The 26,105-nt window shown below is 38.5% G+C and overlaps 1 protein-coding gene across 2 annotated transcripts in view; it reads right to left on the bottom strand.

Annotated features, from left to right (window-relative positions):
• Positions 1-15,104: 15,104 nt before the first annotated feature.
• EEFSEC (eukaryotic elongation factor, selenocysteine-tRNA specific) overlaps positions 15,105-26,105 on the bottom strand; it is a 134,039-nt gene continuing 123,038 nt past the window's right edge. For both annotated transcript variants that reach the window (XM_062585823.1, XM_062585822.1), the window contains exon 7: positions 15,105-15,848. In XM_062585823.1, coding sequence (XP_062441807.1) covers positions 15,664-15,848 — 185 coding nt within the window. In that variant the 3' untranslated portion in view covers positions 15,105-15,663. The remainder of the gene's footprint in view (positions 15,849-26,105) is intronic.

Below are 26,105 nucleotides of genomic sequence, written 5' to 3'. Positions count from 1 at the left end.
CCATCAAAGCTTAGTGTACATCCTGTGTGGCACACTGTCCCCCTTCACTGAAGTGCTGTCTCTTCAAAAGGGAAAAACGCCTAATTCTGTGCATTTTTTCACATGAATTATCCCTAAACCCAACTTGCTGCAGTTGCAACTTAATCTTACTGCACCACCGAGACACAGACACATGTACTCCTACCTTACTCTCTGCGAGCAGTCACTGCATCAAGGAATCTTGCCCTGCCAATAGAACACTATTCATTTTAGCAGTCAGATTTAATGCAAGATAGCATGTAACACGGAGTAGGCTGAGTCTCTTCAGGGAAGGAGAGAGGGTAGTAAGCAGTTACCTGCATTAATCTATGGTGATAGCTGAAAACATGGAGACTACATAGATTATTGCCTTCATTGCCTTCAAGATTGGTAATTCACCCAGGCAATCCCAGGTCTCAGAATGAAGATTTTTAGATACACACACTGCCGGTCATTACTGGGAGTCAGCCCAAGTCTCATGTATTCCTCATTTCAATTAGTATCCACAGATGAGCCCCAGTCCTCATGTAATGTGTTGCTCTCAGTGAATTTCCCGCTACATGGCCCCTGAAAAGCAACCTTATGTCTCCACTGCTCATTGGTACAACAGTTGCAGAGTAGGAATACTTAGTCCTAGTTTCAAGCTTTTGTTTCAGAGTCTCATCATTTCCCATCACGAGCTGGGTGGGGGGAGATAAAGACTGTCAGTCTGTCTGCAGAACAGGCTGGCTCTGTTTGCCCTGTGCCCCAGCGAACAGAGGTTGTCGACTTTTAATGGAGCACTCAGGTTTCCACCGATGCCAGCTGCAGATAGAACGGCCCAGCAGCAAACAAATTCAAGTCCCTGAGGGCTGCTCAGATTCTCTCCTCTTATTTGTTAGTTTACGTGTAAAATACAGTTGGCTAATTCCTACTTGCATGGTTCCAAAGATACATTTCTCTGCTCTTTTGAGTGAGTAGAGGAAAAAAAAAAAAGAAAAAAGAAAGAAAAGAGCAATTGCTGCAAGACTAATGGAGTAAAAGAGCATTTTTCCCAGGGCTCAGGCAATTGCAAACATTTTCTGCTGCAGATTGTTTGCCTAACACTCTGTACAAAGGTGAAGTTGTGCAGCACTTTATAATAACTACGACCCATTTGTTACACACAAAGGTGAGGAAGGCATCCTGGTATCTGCATGTTCAAATGGGCTTAAATCCAATAGCTTCTCATGACATAAGCGTTTGAACTTATATGTTTATTAAAAGGCCACAAAAGGAGAAGGGTTTGTAGGCAAACATCCTATTTGATTACTAAATATTAACAAAAACATTGAATCACACCTCAAAGCATCATTTTACTGAAATGGACCAGCAAACTCACCTGCAATTCGAGTCTCCACTTTATTTCATATCTGAAAATGAGCCTGAAAGTCTCCTCAAATTCTTTCTAGGATTGATCCTTGTCACTGAACTATTGTCCAGATTAGCAGTGAAATTTAGTTCTTCTCAGCTCAAGAAGATATTCATAAGTTTCCTTTGATTTAGGTGCGAGCCATAAGAGAGAAAGGCTGTAATGTTAAACTGGATCCAATCTGAATTCGAACGCTAGGCTCTTCAGTGTTTGGCAACAGCTCTGATTTAAAGATGTGGCCGAGTACACTTTAATGAAAAAGTCAACGCTGTGAAGACCGAGTCCTGCAGGTCAAGAATGAAGTGCACCTACAGAATCAGGAAAAATTGCATATTACCTGCTTATACTACATTTTGCACCAAAGTAGCCCACATTCCCGAGCATTCTCTTACACACACAAAAAAATCTTCGACTTTCAAGTCAACTCTGAAAAAAAGAGTTCTAATAAAAACAAAAATAACTGCATGCCCTTTAGACAGGTGCAGTTTTGCAGTGGAAGGCAAACAAAAGCAACGAGAAAAACTTCAAAAGCCACCCAGAATACAGCTGTAACTAGGTTTAGGAAAATTCTAGCATTTTTCACAGGACGTACTCATAAGCAAGCTGGGGGAAAGTAATCTAGAGATACATATTATAGGCTGAGTATGAAACTTTGGAAAATATTAAGAAAGTTGTTATCAACGGTACTCTGTCTGGAAGGATATATGAAGCATGGTACACAGAGGTCTGTCCTCAAGCTAATGTTATTGAATATCTTCATAATAGTCTTGACTGCTTAGAAAGTAAGATCAGGTGGGAATGAGCATGCTGGAAAGAAGGACTGGAGTCTATGTCATCATGATAAATTACAGAAAAAGTCTGAAAAAATAAGATGCTATTTAACAGAGGAAGAAGTAATATATTACACAGAAACACGTAAGTACAAAACAAAAAATAAAAGCCCATATAACAGACTTGCAGAGAGGCATCATGGAATTACTTAGCTCACACATTAAACATAAGTCAACTCACTCACGATTCTGCAGTATCAGCAGACTGGGAAGCATAAATAGGAAGATGGCCTGCACCCTAAGTTAACCTCTGCTTTATTCAGTACTCATGAGGCTCTAACTAAAGAACTGCCTGGTTTAGAGAAATGCACCGAAAGTATTGACCATTTGGAGAAACTCAGGAAAAAGACAATTCCAGAACCAGAAAATACAGCTCAGTGGGAAAGACTGAACAGACTATGAACAGTTAGTCCACGAGAGAATACTGCACATGGATGTGATCAGTCTTCAAGTACATAAAAGAGCACTGCAAAGGGAAAAAGAATAGTCTGTTCCCCATGCCACAGTGGATAACAAAAAACTCGAGTTTTTTGGCTTTCTTCTTGCACTGCAACAAGATAGATTCAAGTGAAGTACTAGGGAAAAAAGCAAGACAAAACAAAAGCAAAAACTTTACAACCCTGATGACAGTGAAGCAATCTCACAGAGGGTGACAAAATCTCTAAAAACAAGTTAGCTAGACACTTGAAAAGAGTAACAAACATAGCTGATCCTTCTGTTGGGTAGGGAGAGGGACAAGATGACCTCTTAGAACTCCTTTCAAGAAAAAACAGCCCTGTCACTCTTTATAAATCTAAGAAATGACAACTCCTGAATATAAAGGCATAAAGAAGTACTTACCAATGACAGATTTGAAAGAGATCTAACAGATTTAGCAGTAAATTTAGTAACTGAATGGTAGCTCCAGAGATCTGTTTATCATTTCTCCATCTAAACGGAGATAAGTTTATAAGACAAATGAGGATCTACTTTCCTGTCTCTATATTGATTTAAACTGAGCAAGGAACCTTCAAAACTAACTCAAGTTTGTTTGTTTGTTTCTTTAAAAAGAAAAAGCCCCCACCACTATATCTCTCTTCTGAACATTGCTGCTTCATATGCCATAAGTTCACAAGCCAAACCAAACCATGTGATACCAAGGAAAAACTGGCACTGCCAGAAACAGACTGGAAGCTTGAGAAATGGTACTTTTCATCTGATTTGGTGCAATCTTAGAATGAGGCCACTACCATATTGTCTTCCAAATCATGTATGCAATCAAACTCTTCCTCTTAATACACAAATGCCACAACCTAGAATGAATGAGGCACTACTGTACTGTAATTTGCTCTACCTTTACTGGACATCACTAAGAAATGCCACACACCTGTGGTTAAGTGAAGAAATTCTCCTACCTCATAGTACACTGCCATTTACCTGGATTTGTTATTTTGTGCTCAGAGCAATACAATCTCTGGTACCACAAGCATAAACAGCTAGATTAGCCACAAAGAGAAAGACACCTAATTTGCAAGCCAGGAGCCACAGGCTGTTTACATCAGAGCATCCCAGCCATAAACATTTAATTAAATCAGTCTCTTTTCAGTCATGGCATATTTTCTACATCACTGCTCATTTTCTACTTGTTGCAAAATCTCTCCTGATGCTCCTTTTTGAAGGCACATAAGTGCTGGAGTCAGATGTTACTACTAGGGGCAGAAGCCAGGAGAGCCTGGTGCTAAAGGGTACACTAGGTTTGCTCAGTGACTCTTCAAGGGCTGCCTGGCTCAAGCATGGTACTTTCAGGAGCCCTTCCAGCATACACTCATTCCTCAGTGCTTTCTGACAGGGCTAGTTTAAAGTTCAGAGGAATAATGAAACTTTCAGTTACAAATCTGAAGTTTCAAACCAGGTGAAGAGCACAAGAACCTGTGCTGATGCCTGTGCCAACTTTCTGACTGACTGTGGACTACCACTGCTCCACTCAAAGCCCAGAACCCTGACAACTTCTAGCAATTAGTAACTTGATTCAGGTTATTTTGCTACTGTATGGCAAATAACAAGGATTTTTAACTATTCTTTCTCTCCTTTAACTTTCTAAGTAGTGAAGGTATCCTTATTCACCTCTACTGATGATGGAAAAATGGCAGAGTCCAATAAATAAGCAGACAATCAGAAGATGGACTGTTACAATGTTTAGCTGTACTGCCGACAGTATTAACTGAGTGACATTCTAACAGAAATACATGTCCACACTTTAGTCAACTACCAAATACTATCTTTTTTTTTTTTTTTAAGCTGGGGTTAAAAATTCTCATAGGAGTTACAGACCAGTGAATTTACTTTAGCGCCAGGTAAAGTAGTAAAGCAATAATATAAACCAGGCTGGCAGGCAGGGTGGCAAAGCCATCCTTATGAATGTACTAGGTCAAACACCAAATAAGCAAAATCAGGCATCTCCACTCTACTGGAATTAGGCAAACACATAGAGAAACCACTGGCTTACCAAGGACCATCTGTTTTGAAGCATTTGCAGATCGTCACAAGATGTTAAGGAGGAAGACTGTAACTCAGGAAAAGAAGGTAATTCCATCGTGTATCAGGGACTGATGTGAAAAAAGGACAGAAGTAAAATAAGAGTCAAGCTTTAACCTAATGAAATGTCAACAGAGGACTGAAAAACTCCAGGCTAGACCTATCGCTGCTTAACTTCAATGGCCTTCAGGAAAGGGAAGAACAATGACTTGGCAAGATTCGCAAATAGCCCAAAGTTAATTCACCTGAGAGGAGGAGGAGGAGAAATGTAGGTACCACCAAAGCTGGGCAATAGCACAAATGGTAAATGAAATTGAGTACTGACAAATGAAAGGTAACCACAAAGAAGGAATAAACTGACCTACAGATACATTTACAGAAGCATTCAAGGTAATAGATTTGGGCATAGCTGTGAACAGCTCAATACAACACGTACCCTGCACAGCAGGCCTGTGGGGGGGAACAGGAATTTAGATGCTTAAGAAAAGGGACAGATATTATTGAAATTATTAAAATGTTACTGATCAATGATATAGCTTCATTTTGAAGAGCATATTGATCTGATAGTGCTAGAAGCATGAACAGTTTTCTATAGGAGAGGGAGGTCAGAAAGATTTGCACCTTTTAAAAGATGAGTAAGATCACATCTGACAAAGGTAAACAAAATAAAGAACAGTAAGAAGGAAGGAAAATCCCAAAGTTCCGTTCCAACAGAACATAAAAATAACTGAAAAACTGCAGATTAAAATGATACTTTTTTGAAGTTTCATAATTACCTTGTTGAATTACAGTGCCACACAATGTCTTGAAAAATATGTTCCAGCAGTTTTCTAAATGATTGGGTATTCAGGTAACAGAAAAACCTACACTTACACTAAACAGAACAAAAATATGAAACTTCAGGCTTAAAGGACATAAGATATCCACCAATCATGAGGAGTTTGGGAAACAGTTCCTTTACAAGTAGGTTATTGCACAATTACCCATTCCAAGAAAGTGTGGGGTTCCAAAAACATTAGATTCTAATATACAAGTCCCTGTCTTCCCAAGAATCTATTTGAAGGCAGAAGAGAAGGAATAAAAATGAGGTAAGGGAGCTTCAAGAACACAAAGAAGCCAAGAAGCCTTCAAGGCTCCCTCACACCCAACATGTGCCTGCAACATGCTACACAGTGTGCAGACAGCTGACATCAGCAGAGCAAAGACAGCCAGAACTCTCCAGGCACTTCTCTTCTAAATGACAAGGCAGGATGGAAAATTGGAGCTCCAGGAAATGCAGATATACTCCCTGACTTCCAGAGACTGGAACAGAGAATCCTCCCTACACTGACAGTATCATAACTGGAGTAAGCAGAAAAAGAGGTAAGGCTGACTCAATGCCACTGTGAAACAAGTCCTCACTTCACCCATTCGTCATTCTAGACATGGTCTTTCCAATTTGTGTATGATCAGTGAATCTGTATCTCTCCTCTAAACTCAGGTCACTTGGAAGGGACAAGGTCTAATCAGAAAAACGAATGCTACCTAGAGGAACATTTTCTGATGATCTGACTCAATATGCAAAATATACCTGCAGGCAGAAGGGTGCGAGCCAATCCCTGTTGCGCTACAGCCCTACAGAGATGGCTGATCCTTCTGCAATTCCAAACTGCCAGTCAAAGCTTTAACATCTTAATACGCAGTATGCAGTAATTAAAATTTCTAATTAAGGGAGGTGGGAGGGAACTAAACAGCAAAACTAATATAGTAAATCAGCAAACTATATGTACAAACGGAAGGTGGTCTTCGTAGCTCTTTCAAAGATCACATTAATGTTAACATATTAAGCAAACGATTCTGGACATAGCCACCGTGACTCCCCTTGTGCCCATTTCAGTAACCTCAAACAAGTAACATTTGCTAAACAAGCCTCCTTTGTTAGGGTGCACAGCTTGTAACAAACAATCCATCTTATCATCTGTCTTGAAAAGACAGAGCAAATCAAAAAGGACCAGGGCACAAATAGACAAATTTTGTCTGCATTGTCTCAGTGGAAGACGAAGTGATCTCAAATTTTCTTTTACTTTTGTCCCAGGAAGCAAAGGAAGGGTTCTGAGGAGCATGGACTAGCTGTCTCAAGTCTAGTAACTGCAGCCTCAGATGCGACCTTCATGTGGTAGGTAAAAAGCATAGGAAGGCAAACAGTCGGAGCCTACAGTCCAAATGTTCAGCTTCACCTCTGCATCACATCACATGTGACAGTGGATAGCTCCCTAAACTAATTCTTCCAATTCTGTACCCATACATTAAGTATACATTCACTGCAACATAAAGGTATAGGTGAAAGCTAGTCTAATGCTGCTTTTGAAGTATATCACATTAAGGACAGAAATTGTTAAAAGAGAACAATTACTATCAGTACTTGGAACAGATATATCTAGGGTGTTTTGCAGAGTGCTTTTCTTAATACTGATCTTGGAACAACTGCAAATTTCAAAGAAATTATGTTGAAAACCTGACACTTTAAATATTTAAATACCTCTGTTACAACAACATAGTTATTAGATACCCGCACATTCTAATACTGTCATTACCGTGGAGTTTCTAGGCCTCTACAAACACATCTCAGCTGAAAGCCAGGCCTCTGCTTTTTCAGTTTTCTTCCCCTGCCAGCTCCATCTCATCCCAAAACTTAAAATTTCTGCTCATCTGTTGTTCCAAACCTGAATGTGTTCCTGAAACTGCCCAGCCACACCACGTTTTGCCAGATGGCAAATGACATCTACAGTGCAGAACAGCATGGAGACCAAATAGGCCACTTGTTCAACAGGGCTGCAGTACAGATCAAATCTTGGAGTGAGCAGAAAAAAATCCTCTGAGGTACAGAGCAATTTGTATTTGCAAATACAAATTGCAAAAAGTTTGCAATTTTCCTTCCTAACAAAATGTTTCTCTTGCAGGGCTGCTTGACTGCAACATTTTAAAAAGACAAGATGACAAAACATCATAACAGCAGTTTAAAACTACTCTGAAAAAAAACGCTAAGCAGGAGAATGTTTAAGGGAACAACTATCTTCTGTTGAGAAACACAGAAAACACAGTATAGCTCTTCCAAATGAACATTCTTAAAACCCACTACCAATACTCAATTTTTTTCTCAGCATATCACCGCTACTGCCGCATCTCAGGCCTTCACTATCTTCTGCACAGTCACCTCTCTACTGTCCGTCATTCCCTTGTACATTAACTTAAACATATTTTAGGTCAGCTAAAAAACAGCAGAAAAGATGTACGTGAGAAAACATGTTTCATGCTCTGTCACTCAAGCTGTGCAGCCTTCCTCCCTCACGCCCAATTGATCTGCTTGCCACCCTACCTTTCCCTTTAGCTCATGTAGGCCCTGTTTCTGCAACTTGCCAAGTGCTCTTAATTCTCTCACTGTAAGACTGCAGGAGGCCTTCATTTGCTATGAGCTGCCAGAACATTAACTCCACTTGACTTAGAAAATTCCACATACGACTGCACCACAGGCAATACAGTTCTTTCAGCATCACAAAATTAGGAATCTGGTGAGTGGATCCTTGGACATTTTTCAGAGAAAGATGCAGTAAGGTACTTTTGCCAAGGAAACCAACAGTCTCATAATCTTCACTCCCTTTGTTTCTTAAGACGCAAAACAAAGAAAAAGCTTCTTATTGGGATTTCATGTTTAGTCCAACATTTCCAACAAATCTTTCCACGGATATGATAACACACTACAACAATCATCTTCAGAAAGCACAGAGAGAAATGAAACCTAAAAAATGCAGCTTTTGTTGCACTAAGTAACAGTCTATAGAACTCAATTATTGTCTCCCTCTTAAATGAAAATATTATTTCCAATTGCCCTGGAAAGAGAGAGGGTGCTGAATAAGAATAGCAGCGTGACATCATGGAGTTTTGGTCTAATGAGGCAACCATTAAACATGCTCTGCATTGAGCATCTACAGAAAAGCAGCACAAACTCAAGGTATTGAAGCATCACCTCATCTAAATTCCTTAATTCTGTCTGGGAAAGCTGAGAAAATGCTGATGACACAGTACCATTACTAGATCACAAAAAAGAAATAGCCAGGGTCCAATGACCCATCTTCCTTATTACAAAGAGATGATTAAAGTTAGAAAATGAGATTTGGACAGAGGATGTCTCTGAACAGCTGTTTCTCTAAGACATGCTGGAGGAAGAGATGCTGGCACTGTGATGATGCATCTAGGATCCAGAGCTGTTTAGAATAAAAGTGCCAGAGCAGCCTGAGAGATCATCATACATACACCACCACCTCCATGTCTTTCTGTTCACATTTCAGAGTGATTCCCAACCGCAGAACATGACGCACGCAGAACATCATCTTTACGTTTAAACCGCAAGGTCTGAAATGAGTCAGTGATGGAAGAAAAGAATGCTTGCTCACTTTTCTGCATGAGCTGCATTCTGCTTCTGCTGCACATACACTCTGTATGAAGAAAAAAAAAAAAAAAAAAAAAAACACACTTTCAATAGTAAGCATCCTTTCATTCAGGCCATGCATACTTCACAAGTATCCTCAAACACCTTCTCCCTCCTTTGTCAAAACCTCATCCCAATGACTTAAAGGCACAAACAGGCCCACTTCTCAGATTCCTTCATTACAAAGAATGCAGAAGTCGCTCTATGTGGTGAGAAATTCCAGAAGAATCTCATGAAACTGAACAACAGGGCAAAGAGACAAATAAGCTTCAAAATAGATAAATGCAAATTAATTCATCCAGGGAAAAATAATCTAAACCATGCTTATATGATGCTGAGTGCACAGTGGCAACCAAAAAGTCAGTCATCAGAAAGGGTACTGCAAGCAAGACTGAAAGCATTCTTTTGCCATTGCGTAAAACTGGGTATTTCTTATATTCTTGTATTCTGCAGTAGTAAGAAAGAATGGAAAGTTGTGGAATACAAGCACACAAGAAAAATGTCTCAGGTCCACAGTTACTTGTAGAATAATTTTTGTACTTCTGCTTCCTGTACAGTAAACCTCTTTTCCTTCTTTGAATCATCATCTCTAGATACTCTCTGTTTCTAATGTCTCCACAGAAAGAATAGCCCATATTCTGTAGAGATCACACACATTTTAATGCAGGTGGGCACCAACACAGATAATCTTTGAGTATCCTGACATTGTCTTGAAGAGTTCTGGAAAGAGCTTGCCCTCTCCAGGTAGTAAAACAGTATTCTGATACGCAGGGTGCAAAGCCCAACTTAGTCTTGGTAAAAGTGAGATTTAAGAAAGAAAACTGGAAGATAAATTGCTTGATTTAGCTCATAGGAAGAAATTTAGGGGAAAACACTGTGTGGGGTCTGTTTCAGCTTGTCCTTATGGAATACTGTTTCAGGAATGAATTCACCATGAAGGCATGGATTACTACTAATTGTCAGACTGAAGTTATAGGCACTAAAATATCAGTTTTCACAGACAAGTCCTGTAAGAGAACTAGTACCTACACATCTGAAAGGGGGCCATATACGATCTAATAAAAGCAATTTTGTGGTCCAAAGAGGATGGAATCTGACTGACATGAATGAGGCCCGTTCTTGAGAAACCTAAGAACGAGCAACTAAAGCACAGACCAAAGTAGTCTGGAGAAGGAACTGATCTAAACAGAATCTTACAGAGCTTATGAATAGCCTAGAGTTCTTAGAGGATCATAAGTAATCAGATCACTTTAGCCAAAAATGCCAACACAATGGCACTAGCAGGCTTCCCAGTCAGTAGCAGTGCTGTTCAGTAGCTCTTGATCCAGCTCTTGACCTCAAATTACCTCTTAGTTTAGAAACACAGACTAGAACAGAGGGCTCAATAGCCAAGAGGGTGATGTTTTTAATAGTGACCCTTGGAGCTCAGGTTAGGGCTAAGAGTTAACAAAACTCTCACTGGGTTTATCTGATTCTATTTGATTAGCTACTTTTACAGATGATCCTGACCAAAAAGAGCTGTAAGATAGGATTCCCTCACTTCTGTCATCTATTAAAAAAAGAACAACATGCATCATAAACACACGAGACTAAGAGGTACCACAGACCATCTCTGAGGAACAACATTCACTGGAGAACGGGAACACATTCAAGTCTTGCATCTGGAAAAAGCACTTATATCAGTGACACTAATAAAAATAAATAAAAATTGTAACACTTGCTGAGAAACAGAAAACACATTCTGTCTTGAAGTCTGGTCTGTTCGTAAGTCCACTAATAATTAGAATTAAAAACAGCATTGCATGTACAGCCATAGATATGAGAGTGACTTCATATTCTGACACAGACAATATGAAGCAAGTAGATCCACTGCACTTTTCCCCTTCTTTCTTAGGGTCCAAGAGAGATCCACAACCCTACATTACTAACCTAGTTTTGTACAGATCAGAAAAAACTTGCGGTATCCCTGAAGAAGACTCCCCCTCCTCCAATATTTGCTTAGACATGAAAAGCCCAAAACCCTCGAATTCTTTCTTGATACTCATCATCTAGCAAGCTTTGTTTCACCACAGACTGAATCATACAGTTCTTCCCTCTCTTCCGCATTCAGCAGTTTAGCTCCCTAAGCTAGACTTTTAAAATTATTCTATTTATATAGGCAGTTTAATTTGATTTAAAACTCATATGTTTGTAAATAAAGAGCTCTTGAGCTTACTGTGGATATTAAACTAAAATGGAAACAAAAGGAGTTTTTAAAGCTGTTGATAACTATCATTCCTCTTTTGCCTTTCATCCTTCATTTCACAAGATCCCTGAGCACTTTACAGATGTAAATACACAGCCTGCTCTCTCAGCATTGAAATGCAGACAGTCCTGGGGTGGAACATGGCTGCTCTAGGACAAGACTGTATCATTATAACTCCTCATCATGCTGGGCTTTTACTTTTGTTCTGCCACCCTGTGGCTGCTCAACTGTACAACTCCAACAAGTATGTGAAATGCTTAGTGCCCATAAATAAGAGATTCCTCATACATTTCAAGTACTCTGTCAGTACAGATGACTTATCTGTAGTCAGGTACTTGCAACAAAATTAACACAGTTGGTAGGAAGCAAGGACAAAAAACTACTTTCAACTGAGACTCACCAGGAACCACACCTAGAGAGAACATTGTTACCTTCAGATTTGGTCAACAGACCAGAGGTAATTATTCGGCTACCATCATTAAATGCACAATAATTTTTAGTAATAGTTTCTTTAGGAGATGGCTTTCAAGTTTCATCCAAAAATCTTCATTATCAAACATACCTCATCTTTAGGTAGGGAGATTTAGTTCTGATTTCAAGTGAAGGATGCCACCTACTGAATCTTGCTACCTTCCCCACAGTTCAAAGATACATTATTCATGGAACATCTGTACTACTGTAACAATTTCTAGTTTTGCAATACTGATAACCTTAGCATTATTAAAAAGAAATTTCTTACATCTTTATTCCATTTTGTATTCATTATAATGCTGCCTGACAATATATGCTAGTACAGTACATTCTGCAACATTTAACCCCTGTTCCCAGTTGTCATTCTTAGCTTCACGGCTTAATGACACAGAGTCAGTAGATCACAATATGACCCTGTTAATATTTTTTTTAATGCCATTTTTACAAATTACAGCATAATACACTGATTATGAGGATGAAAGGAAAGTCTTTACGTCTGTCTGGAAACCAAATAAAAGAATGTTTGAACATCTGTTCATCCAACAAATGTCTTTAAAAGCTTTGATTTTCCTATAATCATTTTGTTCCACCATTTCACCCTTTTTCAAATGTGTATCCAACAGCCTCAGGACAGCAGCCACAGATCTGCAGTAATAGCACATTACATTCAAAGTTCTTGGGCACACTTAAGTTCTCCTTTTGGAATTAAAAATGGAGGGGAAAAGCCCCAAACCATAACCCAGTCTTCAGAAAATACCTCCAGCTGTCTGTCCTATACAGATGCTTGCTAGGAGAACAAAATGAAAGGACGGGGTGCTTTGCAATAGGAGCTTTACATTTACAAAGCACAAGTGGAGGGTCAAAGCATTCACATGAGGCTTAGGAGTGTCTACCTCTACACAGACTAGTATTATTCTTGGGTCAGCAGTAGTCGTCCACATGAAATCTCTGCCCCAAGTTGCAGCTGAAGTGCCTGCATATAGGCTACTCATCACAGGTTTGAGCTGACACAAGCCCTCTCTACCATGCCGTGCTCACAACATCTGCTGTGCGAGCTCTGCCAACACCTGGATTTACATTTGCACCTCTGGATGCAGACGAGGAGCCAAAATAGGGAAAAGCAGTAAGCAAAGATGTGAAATAATAGAGCACTGGGAAGTGGCTACATACTGGACTAAGAAGATGGAGCAAAGACAGATTTAGCATGCTAGTTTGGAGAGGTCTCATGCAGGTAAGAGGAAGAATTAAAGGTGTATTATAGGACACTGGAGGAGAAAGGGATGGAGGTACAACTCTGGAAGCTGTTGCTGCTCCCTCCCTTGGAATTCCCCAAGCAAAGGAATTATGGGACCCAACACTAGAAGACTATTCAGCCAAGCAGAGAGCTTTGAGGCTCCATAAGCATTCATCACTATCGTGTTTTCAAATGGATAAAGTTCCATAACAAGTGACTGACTCACTGAGGCTGCTACAGAAAACAGTGGAGAGGGAAAACATTAATCAGATGACGCTTTGCAAAAATACATACCATTATTTATACTGACATAACGTCTCCTCTCCAGAATTATTCCAAAATGCTTTACAAACAAGAGACAAAAAGCCAGTAAGCGCAAGACTAACAACTCTGGAGCAGCCAACAATACTCCACAGTAGAATAACTTTCAAGATGATTACCCTTTTCTTTCTGAAACTCTAACAGAGTTGGCAGAATTTAATTACTCATTTAAAATTTGGCAAGGGATGACACTAGAACTATGCGGATAAAAATATTTCAAGTTCCTTAACAATTCACTTTTCCTTTTCTTTTATAAGAATTGCTTTATACCAATAATTCTTAGACTAACCTGCTACGGTAAAGGCATCCCTTCTATGTCATCTGTTTCTCTAGCTTCCATCACTGCAGTATCTTAAGCAGAGGCAACAGTACAAGGTTCAAAACAGGATTTGATATAGGCTTAAGACAAAGATAACATAATAAATATTCTTTCCAGAGACAGCCTTGAGGGTGTCTGGGAAGCGGACAGAAATGGGGAAGAGGCGACAGGGATGTGAAATGAATTTTTTTCGTTACAGAAGGATACATTTTCCAGCAAGTCTGACAGCAAAAGTCACTTTAAGCCATAGCTGAAGCTGCCTGCCTAATTCCTCTGGGATCACACCGAAAGCACACCCCATAATCTTAAGGGATGTGCTAAAGCTTTGCTGGGACTCACTCAGCAGAAACTGTTCAGGATTATTCCACAACGTGCTCTTTCTGTTTTGATTTAAAGGGGCATCGCCAAACTAGTTTAGACACCAGATTTGCCCTGCCTCATGACTGCCCAGATGTAAAATATCCTCTCAGTATCTGATATTTTTTGCCATTCTTGTCCATTTATTCACCTGGAAATCAAAAAGAAAATTAAGACAGACTGGGAAAAACACGAACATATGAACCACAGAATTCATGTCTGTCAATGGATATACAATCAGTAACACTTTGATAAACTAGTGATCTATTACAGTTATTTATTTCTATGTACAAGTAATGCATTTGTTATACACGTGGTTATCTCATGGCTGACTTCATCAAATAGGTTAGTCTGCTATTTAACAGCAACAAGTACTTACTTTGTTCAAAGGCTGAAAACTTGTTCAAAAGGCAGAAACTAACACTTTCTGTGCTGCAAATCTAAGTCCCATTCCTATTCAAGACTGCAGCTTCCTTATCTGTGACATTGTTTGTTTTCATATTTCAATGTCCTATGCTTATTAAAAAATAACAATTAAAAAAATTCAAGGAATACTACTATTCCTCTCCTTTTCATGAGCCTAGGACATGAATTTGAGAGGAAGAACTAAAGCAGCCATGAAATCCCTATTAAACAACTAATGGTTTATAAAGCATCTTGGAGATCTTCATTTTACAAGGCTTATGCTGCAATCATCTATTATTATTTTAATGAAATAAAGATCTTGGCTGTTTCCAGAGCAACCTTCTACACAAAGAGATATTTTCATTACATGAAAAAAAAATCCAGAGGAAGATTCATCATGGTTCAGATTGGCTTAGTCTTCCAGTTTCTTAGAGAATCAAAAAAACAGGCAAGAAATTCAGAGAAGCTACATAAAATGTCACTGACGAAGGTTCTGAACCTTTGGAATAGCAAATAGAACAATTAAGACTCTCAGTTACATGCATCATCATGTTTAATATGAAAAACATTTCAAGATATAAATCATACTTATAAAAAAAATCCATACCATCTCTCAGATAGCATCTTACATAGTTGCAGCTGAAGGAACGTGAAACATCCATTTTAGGTTTCACCTACTACGTTGTGTTCTTTCTGTCTCTCGCTTTGCTTGGGGAAGCAAACCTAGACTAATCAGTTTTCTTTTGTGAGTCGCATAAAATTCACATCTTGACTGCATTTAGATTATGCTGGTAGCAAACATTTAAAGAAACTTTTAAACAATTCTCCAGGAAAACACTGCTATTAAAATGTACACTCAAAACTTCTTGTTCAGTAGGTGATGTTCTCTGAAAGGCTACAAAGGTTCAAATTGCAAAGACATAAAATAAGCAGAACAAAACTAGGCTACAGGGATTCTGGAAGGGGGCATATATTGAGCAGGAGCTTCCAGGCTCTATCGGTAAGGAAAGTCAAATGCATTCTGACAAGAAATACATTCCACCTGAATTCATTTCAGAGTCTGGTCTTCCAGGTGTGAGGGAAGACCTGCTTTCTCAAGATTGCATCATTTTCTTCTGTGTATCAAAGACATATCTTTTAAAGAGAAGAGTGATGGCAACTGGTTGGGCCAAATCACTCTTGTTGCTTTCATCCTCTTTGGCTGTATCACCCTTGCTTGCCTTAGGCTTCTTCTTGGAGGCAACAGTGAGAAGCATCTTGGTATCTGGCCTTAATCCATCTGAAAAAAAAAAAAAAAAAAAAAAAAAAAACAAGAACATACATGAAAAGTTTTTCAAAACCACATTTCTGTAGATCCAGAAAAAAAATGAACATGCAAGATTAATTCTGAAAACTACTGAAGGAAATAAATCAGTTACATCAGGAATGTTACATTCCATATCACACTTTTAGAATATGGTAACTAATGGAAAAAAAAAAAATAAGAGAAGCTTTCAAACACAGTTCACAAACGCAAAATCCCCAACACAGTGTAGTCTCCTGGATGATCACTCCCAGCCCCATATCCACTGGACACCCTGAAACAGACTCCTCTAATCAGCGGCTTTCTATGGTTAAGTATTAAATACAGACAAAACTTTAAACAAGTCAAACCAACTTGCCTCAGCTAGGCCTTTTACTCAGCAGACCTTTCCTATTATTTTACATAAACTTCCCACAACTTCTTTTGGCAGTTGTTTTGGTGTCAAAGAAATCTCATCACTGAGGATACTCCTAAAAGTATAGGTCCTGAATGAAAAAATAACCACTGGTTAAATACTGAATTTTGTAAAACCCTAAGGTTCAGAGGTTCTTGAATATCTTTAGTCTGTTTCCTAGACTTGCCAGAATCACACTGGTCAGTTTTACCCAACGATACAATTTTATTTCTGGCTAATACACAGTACTTGTTAAGAGTTACGATTGCCTAACAAGTCACTTCTTAAAAAAAAAAAAAAAAAAGCCATGTAGGATTTCAGGGATCTAAATACTAAACTTAAGTCTTTCTCTAGAAAGACCTTCTCTGTGTCCTACAATAAATACCTGTTCTTTTTTCCTAAATGGCTGGATTTACTTACACTTCTATTTTAACTTGTCTCACTGGTAGCATTTTAGATAAGAAACACAAGACAGTCAAGTCAGAAGAAATGCTGTAAAACAAGAGAGATGCAGCTCCTCAAAGACCAGTCCTGAAAAAATGCTTCCTTAAAGCTGAAGACAGAAAGCTCCTTGGAAGCTTTTTCAGTGCCACCTCAATACACTGAAATGTGGTTCTCAGGCATTTGGCCAAAATCAGTTCAGGTATTTTTAACCTGTGGTGTCACATAACATTATCTCAAACACTTAATCAGCTTCTCTCCCCTCATATTGAAATTCAGATGTGGATTCTCATATCACAGCCTGACAAAAAGATCGAGATGCTTATGATTTACTGGAGACAGAAGGTCTACAAGCACAGCTGATTTGCTCCATTAGAGACGGATCTAGAGGGCACTTACGGCTCATTGTAGAGGGGCTCAGCACCAGAGCCCACCTTCTCATCTTCCTATGTCAGGTAGCAAATTGTTCCAAGCGGCATCCACACCACACAAAGGGGAATGTAAGAAACACAAAGTGTTGAAGCAAAACCAGGATACTACCATTCTGCCATTTCTTAACCAGGGGTTCTGAAAATCCCACACCTCGCCCTGCAGCACTTCTCTCCAGGCTAGATAGGTCTTCCTGCTTTCTAGAGAAAAACTGAACTTTTTCCAACATGCCAGAGCACAGGAGAAGGATGAGAAAAGCAACACGTAACTAAACTAACTACAACTTACACTAAAGTTGCAGAAGTCAGCATCAGGCAGAATCAACTCTGCATAGTTCTACAAGATCTTGTATTTCATGGTTAAGACAGAACTCTTTTCATATAGCAGAACACAAAAAAGCAATGATTATTTCATTGCAAAAATAATTGAGATTTTTCTGTGATGGCTGAGAAGTCTGATAATGATTATCCCTGCACGTGTAAGGTTCAATTAACCAAATCAGATAATATAGTATGGCCTGATCACATTTACTATATGGCTTTATTATACTGTATAGTCATGTTTGATGCAACCGTTTCCATTTTTTAATTGGATGCTTTTATATAAGTCATTAGCTTTACAATCATTCCATCTTATGAAAAATAATTTATCATTACATGAAAAGCAACTTATTTCCTATTTGGAAAATTCTCAGCACACCTTGGGTACTGCTAGAAAAAAAGTAACAAAAATAGGCAGAAATAAGGAAAACAAATTAAAACCAGCCAAATTTGTGACCTCAGCAGTCACAGCTCTCTACCTTCGCAGGATTTCTTTTCTATTGTAGATTTTTCTACTGTTTTGACCAACTTAATTGCAAGTGTCCCTGAACAGAGTTTCCTCTACTTTCCTGGGAAGACCATTTACTTTGTGGACAAAGAAACACCTTATTTTGCTTTCTAGTTGGTTCCCCTTTCTGGGTCTTATCACTATTGCTATGTTGCTGTTACTGGCACATTACTGTTGAAGAAAGATGTTTAACTCTAAATCCTCTCAGAAATATGCAATTTAAATTAATTAAAACAATTTCTAAAACACTTCTATTTATGTTAGCAGGCTTTGTGATTCTAATTTCAAAAAAAAACCTTACTGGCGGAAAGGAGAGAGGAAAGGAGGCGGGTGTGACACTACAATAGTAGCCAAAGTTTTCACTTGTGGTATCAGAAGTTAGGCACCTAAGCTGCTACTCTGACATCCTTTTTCTGTAGTCTGTACAGCTCTAGTGCAATGATGTGCCTCAAGCCTGGTCAGGATCTCTCACCTCAGAATAAACACTGAACTGCAGCAGTAAGTGGCTGCTCTTCCAGCAGTGATGATGAAATAACTGCTTCAGATAAACTGAGCTTCAAAAACTTCTGGTAAAATTGATGAGCACTTGAGCTGCTCAACACACCCAAAAGCCATTCTTCCCATATAAATGGCTAAACAAGCAATCCCATGATTTAAAAAATAAAAATTTAAGAAAAAATGCATATGCTGTACATAGAACTGTACCAGAGAAAAGCTTGTATTTAAAAATAAGCAATCTCACTTCCTCCAAGCCAGCACATTAACTTCCATTAACACCTGCAGCTATTAACACCTACTTGGATTCAAATAAGGTGTTATGGGCAACAAGATTACAGAAAAAAAATGGAAGAATGTGGTAGTTCCTACAAGTGAAATTATGGGCTGACAGCCAAAGGCAGCTCAGGTGAATTATTAAATTCACAAGGTATCTAAATTACCTAATCAGATTCCATGGCCCTCGTTCTGCTAACAGATTAGATGGCTGGCATCATACCCTAACAAATGATGGCTTTAAAAAAAAAAAAAAAAAAAAAAAAAAAAAAAAAAAAAAAAAAAAAGCTCTGGTGCCAGGAGGTCTAAGGGCTGAAGAGGCTCTGTGATATGGAACAGCACAAAGGAACAAGTAGAGAGACAGGCAGGGAGGCATAATCTAGGTTTCATCTACCTCCGTGCATTTCTCGCATTACACACAATGCATGCTTTACATTTTACAAAACCAAGGAAATGAAGGGAAATATATCTGTCACCGAAGAAGACATCAGACCTTTAATAGCTGAAATGATGGATATTTTTATATGGAGGTCTAGTTTAACTTACTTAAATTAAGAGTCTAATCTCTGCTGAACAATAGCTATGTTAGCTTGAATACATAGCAAGAAATCTGTTCCATTAATTAAGTGCTGCCTGTACTACTCAGATTTGTAGCAAATGTTAATAGATTTTTTTTTTCTTCCTCTGTTGGACAATTACTTTATTTTGCCAAGTTGCTAATGGATTAAATTGAAAAGGTCCATGTGTTAAAAAGACTTTAGCTTCAAAGTTCTAAGAAATGCCTTGCCTACAACACTGGGAAATACCTATATATTAGTATTATTAATGGGCAGTCCTCAGAGGCACAGAAGATATTTGAAAGCATAGCAAAATTCATTTCTACCATCTCAACCATGTATATAACAAGAACTCAGACAATTCTCATGTAAAATGTACTTGTAGCATCAACTAACCCAGATTAGATATGAAAATCAAGTTGTAGAATAGTTTATCCTACCCCATTCTTTCAGTTTCAGCAACTGCTAATAGCAACTGCTATTAAGTACCAAATACGCATATGGAGCCTTAATATAATTTCCTTTGTCTCAGCATTGTCTAAATAAATCTAAACTGAGTAATTTATAAATGCAAACAAGTGAACTTTCAAATTCAAATGAAAAGTGCTATCTCATCAGAAAAAAATTTCAAACTCTATGAACTGTTTCACACACAAAATAAAGCTGCACTATCATACACATCATTTTTGAATATAAAAGCTAGCTTTCTACTAGTTTGCAATGTCTTCTATTTAAAGGTACTGCAGTCTACAGTTTTAAAATTACTTGCAAAAGAACTGTGAAGTAATTTGTACGTTTATATGCAGACTAAAATAACTAGTATGGAAATTTCAGAGCTAGAATTCAGAGCCCCTTCTTATGTATAAATAATACCTGCTTACATCAGTCCCCCTCTGCTTTCTTTAATTAAGATCCTGATGCCTCGCATCTATCTATCAAGTTTTAAGGTTTCCCTAATGTTTCATTTTCTGCTTATAATCAGGCTTATGTGTTTCAGGTGCTTAACACAGCCTAGTGATAAACATCCTTTGACTGACCTTTGTGGTCTCTATGTCCAACTCAGGGAACAGAGTCTCCACAGCCAAAATGCTGAGGAGTGTTGGCCAGTACACAAATCACAGTAAACACCTAAAGCATGTAGATGTCCAAAGCAAGGTTTTCATTTGCTTGTTTTTACTACTACTACTTCAGGTAGAAGAAGGAAGAAATATGATACAATATCCGCTCTTCTAGTTTCCTTTGCTAATCTAACTGTAGAATGAGGGAGCACTGATGTGCTTTCTCCCTATACATACATACATATATATATATATGTATGTATGTATATATTTCTATTTGAACTGTTACCTGTAAGCTTGAACGTACTTTATCCTCCTTCACTTGATGCTATGTTTTTTCTTATCAATCCAGTCTGCCATCTTTGTTTTGTCCTTTTGTTTTGCTTTACCTTCTGCTCCCCATCATTTTCTTTGACCATGAAAGGCTCTTCAAAGGTGGCCTTTGCTATTTCTCCTAAAATCCAGCTCCCTCTTCCTTGACTTGCAATCCCATTTGCTTTTCTGCACTACTCTGACCAGTTCTATATATCCCTCTCCTGTTTCAACTTTTCTTTCCATACTTCGTATCTCCTCATTTCTACCCTTATTCCCAGGGACCTCCCTCTCCCTTCTTATTTAGTCTTGTCTCTTTAAAAGTTAACAAAGCAACATTTGAAGATTTTAAAAACCAAACGCTATACACACTATAGATGACAAGATAACACAATAACTCCTTGTTCCCCAGTCAGAGAAAGGAGTAATTTCTAAGCTATTGATAAACACGCTGTTGAAAATAGCTGTAATATAGGTACAGGCCACACTCTCCAGCACAACCAAGGGTAATAAATTACTTGGCTAAACTCTCTTCTTAATAAGCACAAATGTGGAAAAAAGCTTACTGCTAACTACATACTAGCTAGTATGGATGAACATGAAGGTCTCAGCTAGCACGGATGATTATGCTTTTTTTTTTTTTTTTTTTTTTAAAAACAGGATTTATGATTGTAATTGGAAAAAGATTTCATATTAGAAGATTTCAAGTCTGCTGTTTCACAAGAACTTGACTTTTGGATCAAGACTAAACATCAATCCTATCATCAGCAATAGAAAAATCAGCAAACATATTACTGTAACTACCAGCAGTGGTACTCGCAATGGTTTGCTGGAAAAGTGATGACACAGATAAGGCTCAGAACTTTTACCACTCTGTCACAAAAAACTCAAAATCAGGTTTCTTAGTGACTCAGCAGTGAGGCCATGCTATTAGCTATCACAGGAATAGAAAATACTCCTTTTTGCATGCAATATTAAGAATTTACTAGATTATTCTTTATCTGCTGGTATTATCTCCAAACCTCCCATCCCATTCCATTCAGAAATATTTAATCAAAGATTCAGTGGAAAACTGAACTCCCCTTTGTACTCAAAATATCCTATTCACTTCCTTTGAACATTACAGGTGGAAGACTCATCCACCTGCAGTTTCTTGTTTCCTGTCAACACTCAACTGAGTGGAGATCAGAGAACAAGTTAACATAGCACATTTTATGTTGGAAATGATTTTTATCCAAGGCAAATGTAACTTATTAATATGACAGGCAGACATTTTTCTTTCTTCCTGAGGCAAGGAAAAAAGAGCAAAACTTAAAAGGGGCAATGGGTTAGGGATAATCCTTATTCACAATGTATTATTTGTGACAGCTGTTTTTCACAATTTCAGGATTTCCTTAAATTGAACCCTCAGAGCCTGAACCTTCATCACACAGTTAAGGAGCATGTGCTTGCAATAGCTCTCTTGCAAATGGACTCTAAGAGCCTGTTGAGTTGAAAATCTGAAATAATTAGAGCCCCAGATGAAAACATTAGTGTACACACTGATGCAGTGTGATTGCTGTTTGGAGAAAGATTTGCCTTCTCCCCACGCTTATTGCAATGACTGACCACTGAAAAGCAACAGAAACTTTTTGCTGTTACTATAGGACTCAAGAATCCAGTTCTTCAGCACAACACAACTATAAACAAATTAGGTATTTTTTTCTTGTAATAGCTATATATTTCCACTCAAGAATTTTATATATTTACACAGGTTCAATCAGGTGTACAAGGCTGATATCCAGAACTTGATTGGTTTTAGAATCTGATTGCTAACAAGAAGAAAAACGCTATCAATAGCCTCTGGCTAAATTAAGTGAAATGCTAGTGATACAGAATGCTACTTCTAAGAATCCCACAATATATTAGCAAGCACACACTAGTTCTTCATCTAGTCCCAAAGCATGTCAGTAGCTTCCCCAAAACATTAACATTAATCTGTGCCATAAAAAACATGAAAGCTCATACAATTATTCCTAAAATAATGCCTTGTAGTTTGACTTAGAGAAAAAGCAGAAGCACCACAAAATCAGAAGATCAGTTTGCCCAGCCTTTCCCGATACATCTATCATTACAGTAAGACAGAAAGGACAACGATAATGGAAAATACAATGCTGCTGCTTAAGCATCTATTCTTTATGTTACACCATTATATAAGCAGATAACAAACAGTGATGTTAAGATATCCAAAAATCCTCTCTTTGGATTTTACTCAAGCTAAGGTGGTCATTTTTCTCCTTCATTACCCTAGCCAAGAAAACCTAGGCTGACCAGAAAATAGATACCTTGCTAAACCTTCCAAGAACAAATGCACTATATTGCTCTCTACCCATAAATACTGTAATAAGAAATCGATATGCCACACTATATTTAGCAGACTAGATGACCAGTCATCTACAGACGAGGTCTGTTGGATCTTGGTATCCCATCTGCCTGTAGTTAATGTACGATGCCTCAGAAAGAGTAAATGATAAAAACTGTGCCCCTAACTAACAGGAATTTGGGATCAGATAGAAATTCTCCACCTGACATTTCGGTCAAAATAAACCTACCAGCCTTTCTAGCCAAAAGATTTAAGCACACTACTTCTGTAGCAGCCAATCTATTCTGCTTCTAGGCATTCATCAGCATGATAACAAGCATAATATGATTACTTAGACAATTTCAATCTAATAGTTGACTAGAGATTCACTCAAGAAACAAGGGATACTCCTTTCTTTGCTAGCCTCAGGAGCTCAGGATTTGAACTTCAATTACTTTCACAGATCAAGCAATGAATTTTACTTATGTAAATCCCTTAACATTTCTGCTATTTTCAATTCACACCACCTTTTCCTATACCTCTTGTCAGCTTTCTTAGAAGTATTTTGCTAGAGTTTCAAACTCCAGAGTAGATTCTTTTTTCTCTTCCAGCTGGTACAAGATCTGCTATTATCACCTTGCCTGGATTGTGAATATTAATGAAACCACAGTGCAAAGTTGGGCAGGGACAGCAATTGGCCTCCAACAACGGCACTAATGTGAAGAGTGGGTACTTTCCTTCAAAAGGAGAGTAATATTAATGTCCGAGCATGGTACTTGGGGTCTGAACAAAGTACCCATAATTCATGGTTTGATAGCAGTGACTGGGGTGGGGAAGGGGTAGTCTCACAGCCACTTTGAGCAAAAGTAGCCTGTTGCGTGTCCTGACCAAACACTGTTGTGACAGCTAGCCTGCATCATCAGCACTATTCCTGCAGTTTCAGCATGCTAGACTGTTTGGAAATTCTTAGCTACTAAAACATTTTCCCACAAATTGAGGAACAGCTGCTCTGTACCACATCAGAGAAGGCTGCAGTATGGTTGTGAACTGAATTGAGTCTTGTGTATCAATTTGTTAAGTTTGTACAGGCTTTTGGACTGAAAGAGATTATTATAAGAGGTGGCACTACCGCAACTGGAAATAATATGGCTTTCATTATGTCTACGACTTAATAGGGAAAGGGCTAATCTTCCTTGATGAGGAAGACAGAAGCTGTTTTAATTCTAAAAGCTGACCTAGGTGAAGTTCAGGCCAAAGCTGTATTTGGAAAACTCTTACATCAAGCTGGACACAACCCTTTCAAGCTCAGTGCCAATTCTACACAATGGCTTGAACTGCACTCTCCGGCAGTCCTTAAAGGCACATTTTGTATCTTGGCTTTTGCTGCAAGCAATCAAGAAAGAATGCAAGAAAACAAAACTGTTTCCCAAGCACTGTTTGCTGGTGCCATAATTAATATAATCAAACAATTCCACAAATTGCTTCCAATTGCTGGCGTCACTTTCATGTGCAGAGCCAGACTTTCAAAGAAGGGCCCTTCTTGTCCTACATCCTTACACTGGTAACCCCTGCTTCACACAATAGTAAACAAGACCTCGCTAAATAGTATAGGGTAATTTGTACTGTAATAGGTCCCCAAGGCACCATGGACACAATTTGAAATGCCATCTAATTTTTCTTTTTAATTAAAAAAGCAGTTACTATATTTAAACAACAACACAAAAGAGTTCAGAGGGGACAGTTTGGAGTTTCCCACAGCTCACTGTGAGCTTTCTCAAGGTCAGGAAGAGTTTTATAGGTTCAATTGGTACACTTCCCCCCCCCCTTTAATTAGTCTGCCATACCCTCTGCATGAAGTCAGCGTCTTGATTTCCAGTCTGATATTTTTCGTATTTCTAAAGGCAGCTCAGGCTCCAGTATCGCACAGTATCAGCAGCCGAATGGCTATCAAATGCCATACTCCCCCACACATGCCTTCTTCTGTTAGTCCTAAATTTACCATCTAGACCAAGGAGAGATAGTGCACCACACATGCATTGAGTGTACCATTCATCTCCATTTCCAGCAAGATGATCAATACATATTACCCACCTTCCCAAATCTACATAATGTCTACCTGTTTTAACCTGTTTTTTGGCACAAATACAATGTCAAAATCCAACACTAAATATGAGTGGACCTCTTTTGCCTGAAGTCATGTGGCAGGATAGATTTTGGCACCTGACAGGTCTCCACCATGTACAATACTATTGGTCTGTAACCACCATTACTCAAATAAGTAGACTACACAATCCCACGCACACTTTACAAGGATGCCTGCAGTTCCCACAGCAGTATTTCAAACTATCTAACCCAACATATCCTCAGCCCCAAAATCACAGCTCTGCAATGTGAGATCACCTTTATTCTTGGCTAGTTGGCCATACTGCAACATGTATGGGTTGACAGTACCAAACCCGACCTTGCTTTATACGTCAACATACATTTCACAGCTGATATTATGTTGAACAACCACTTGTCTGCTGAGCCCTTCTGGGTCAAATCTCTTAAAGTCTTGATCCCTTGCACTCCTGGAAAATAGCCATGACTTGCATACTCTATATAATTCATTGTTTCCATAGGCCAGAGCTTACCTTTAATACAGGCTAAACCAGAGATTCCAGTGCAGTATAATTACCAGTTCTTCGCTAAACAGATTAAGTGTATACACAATACAGTGGATGAACATAACAAAATGGATCAACTTGCAGACAACTACTAGTGTAACCTTGTCCTCAAATCCAGTTACATCCTTTTAGCCTAAAGGAGTGAAAGGATTTTTTAAAATATTTTTTGCACTAGCCACAAATGTGGTTGTAGAACTTTAACAAGGCTGAAATTATGGCAGCTGAAGTATTATATTGAAGTATATAGCCTTTTTTTGAAAAATCTGTTTTCACCTGATTGTCACTCAAAGTCCATGCAGTCATTTAGGCCATGCTTAAATGCTATATTTATTCTCTCAACATACCAGCAGGAAGAGTAACTTCCCTGGAAAGAAGAAAATAAAAGCTTGAGAACTGCTTTTGTCTAACCTATTGTTCCTGTGTTTTTAGTCTACAA

Source organism: Rhea pennata, chromosome 12 (assembly GCF_028389875.1).
Source record: "Rhea pennata isolate bPtePen1 chromosome 12, bPtePen1.pri, whole genome shotgun sequence".
Classification (NCBI taxonomy): domain Eukaryota; kingdom Metazoa; phylum Chordata; class Aves; order Rheiformes; family Rheidae; genus Rhea; species Rhea pennata.
This window is presented reverse-complemented; position numbering and strand designations above follow the sequence as displayed.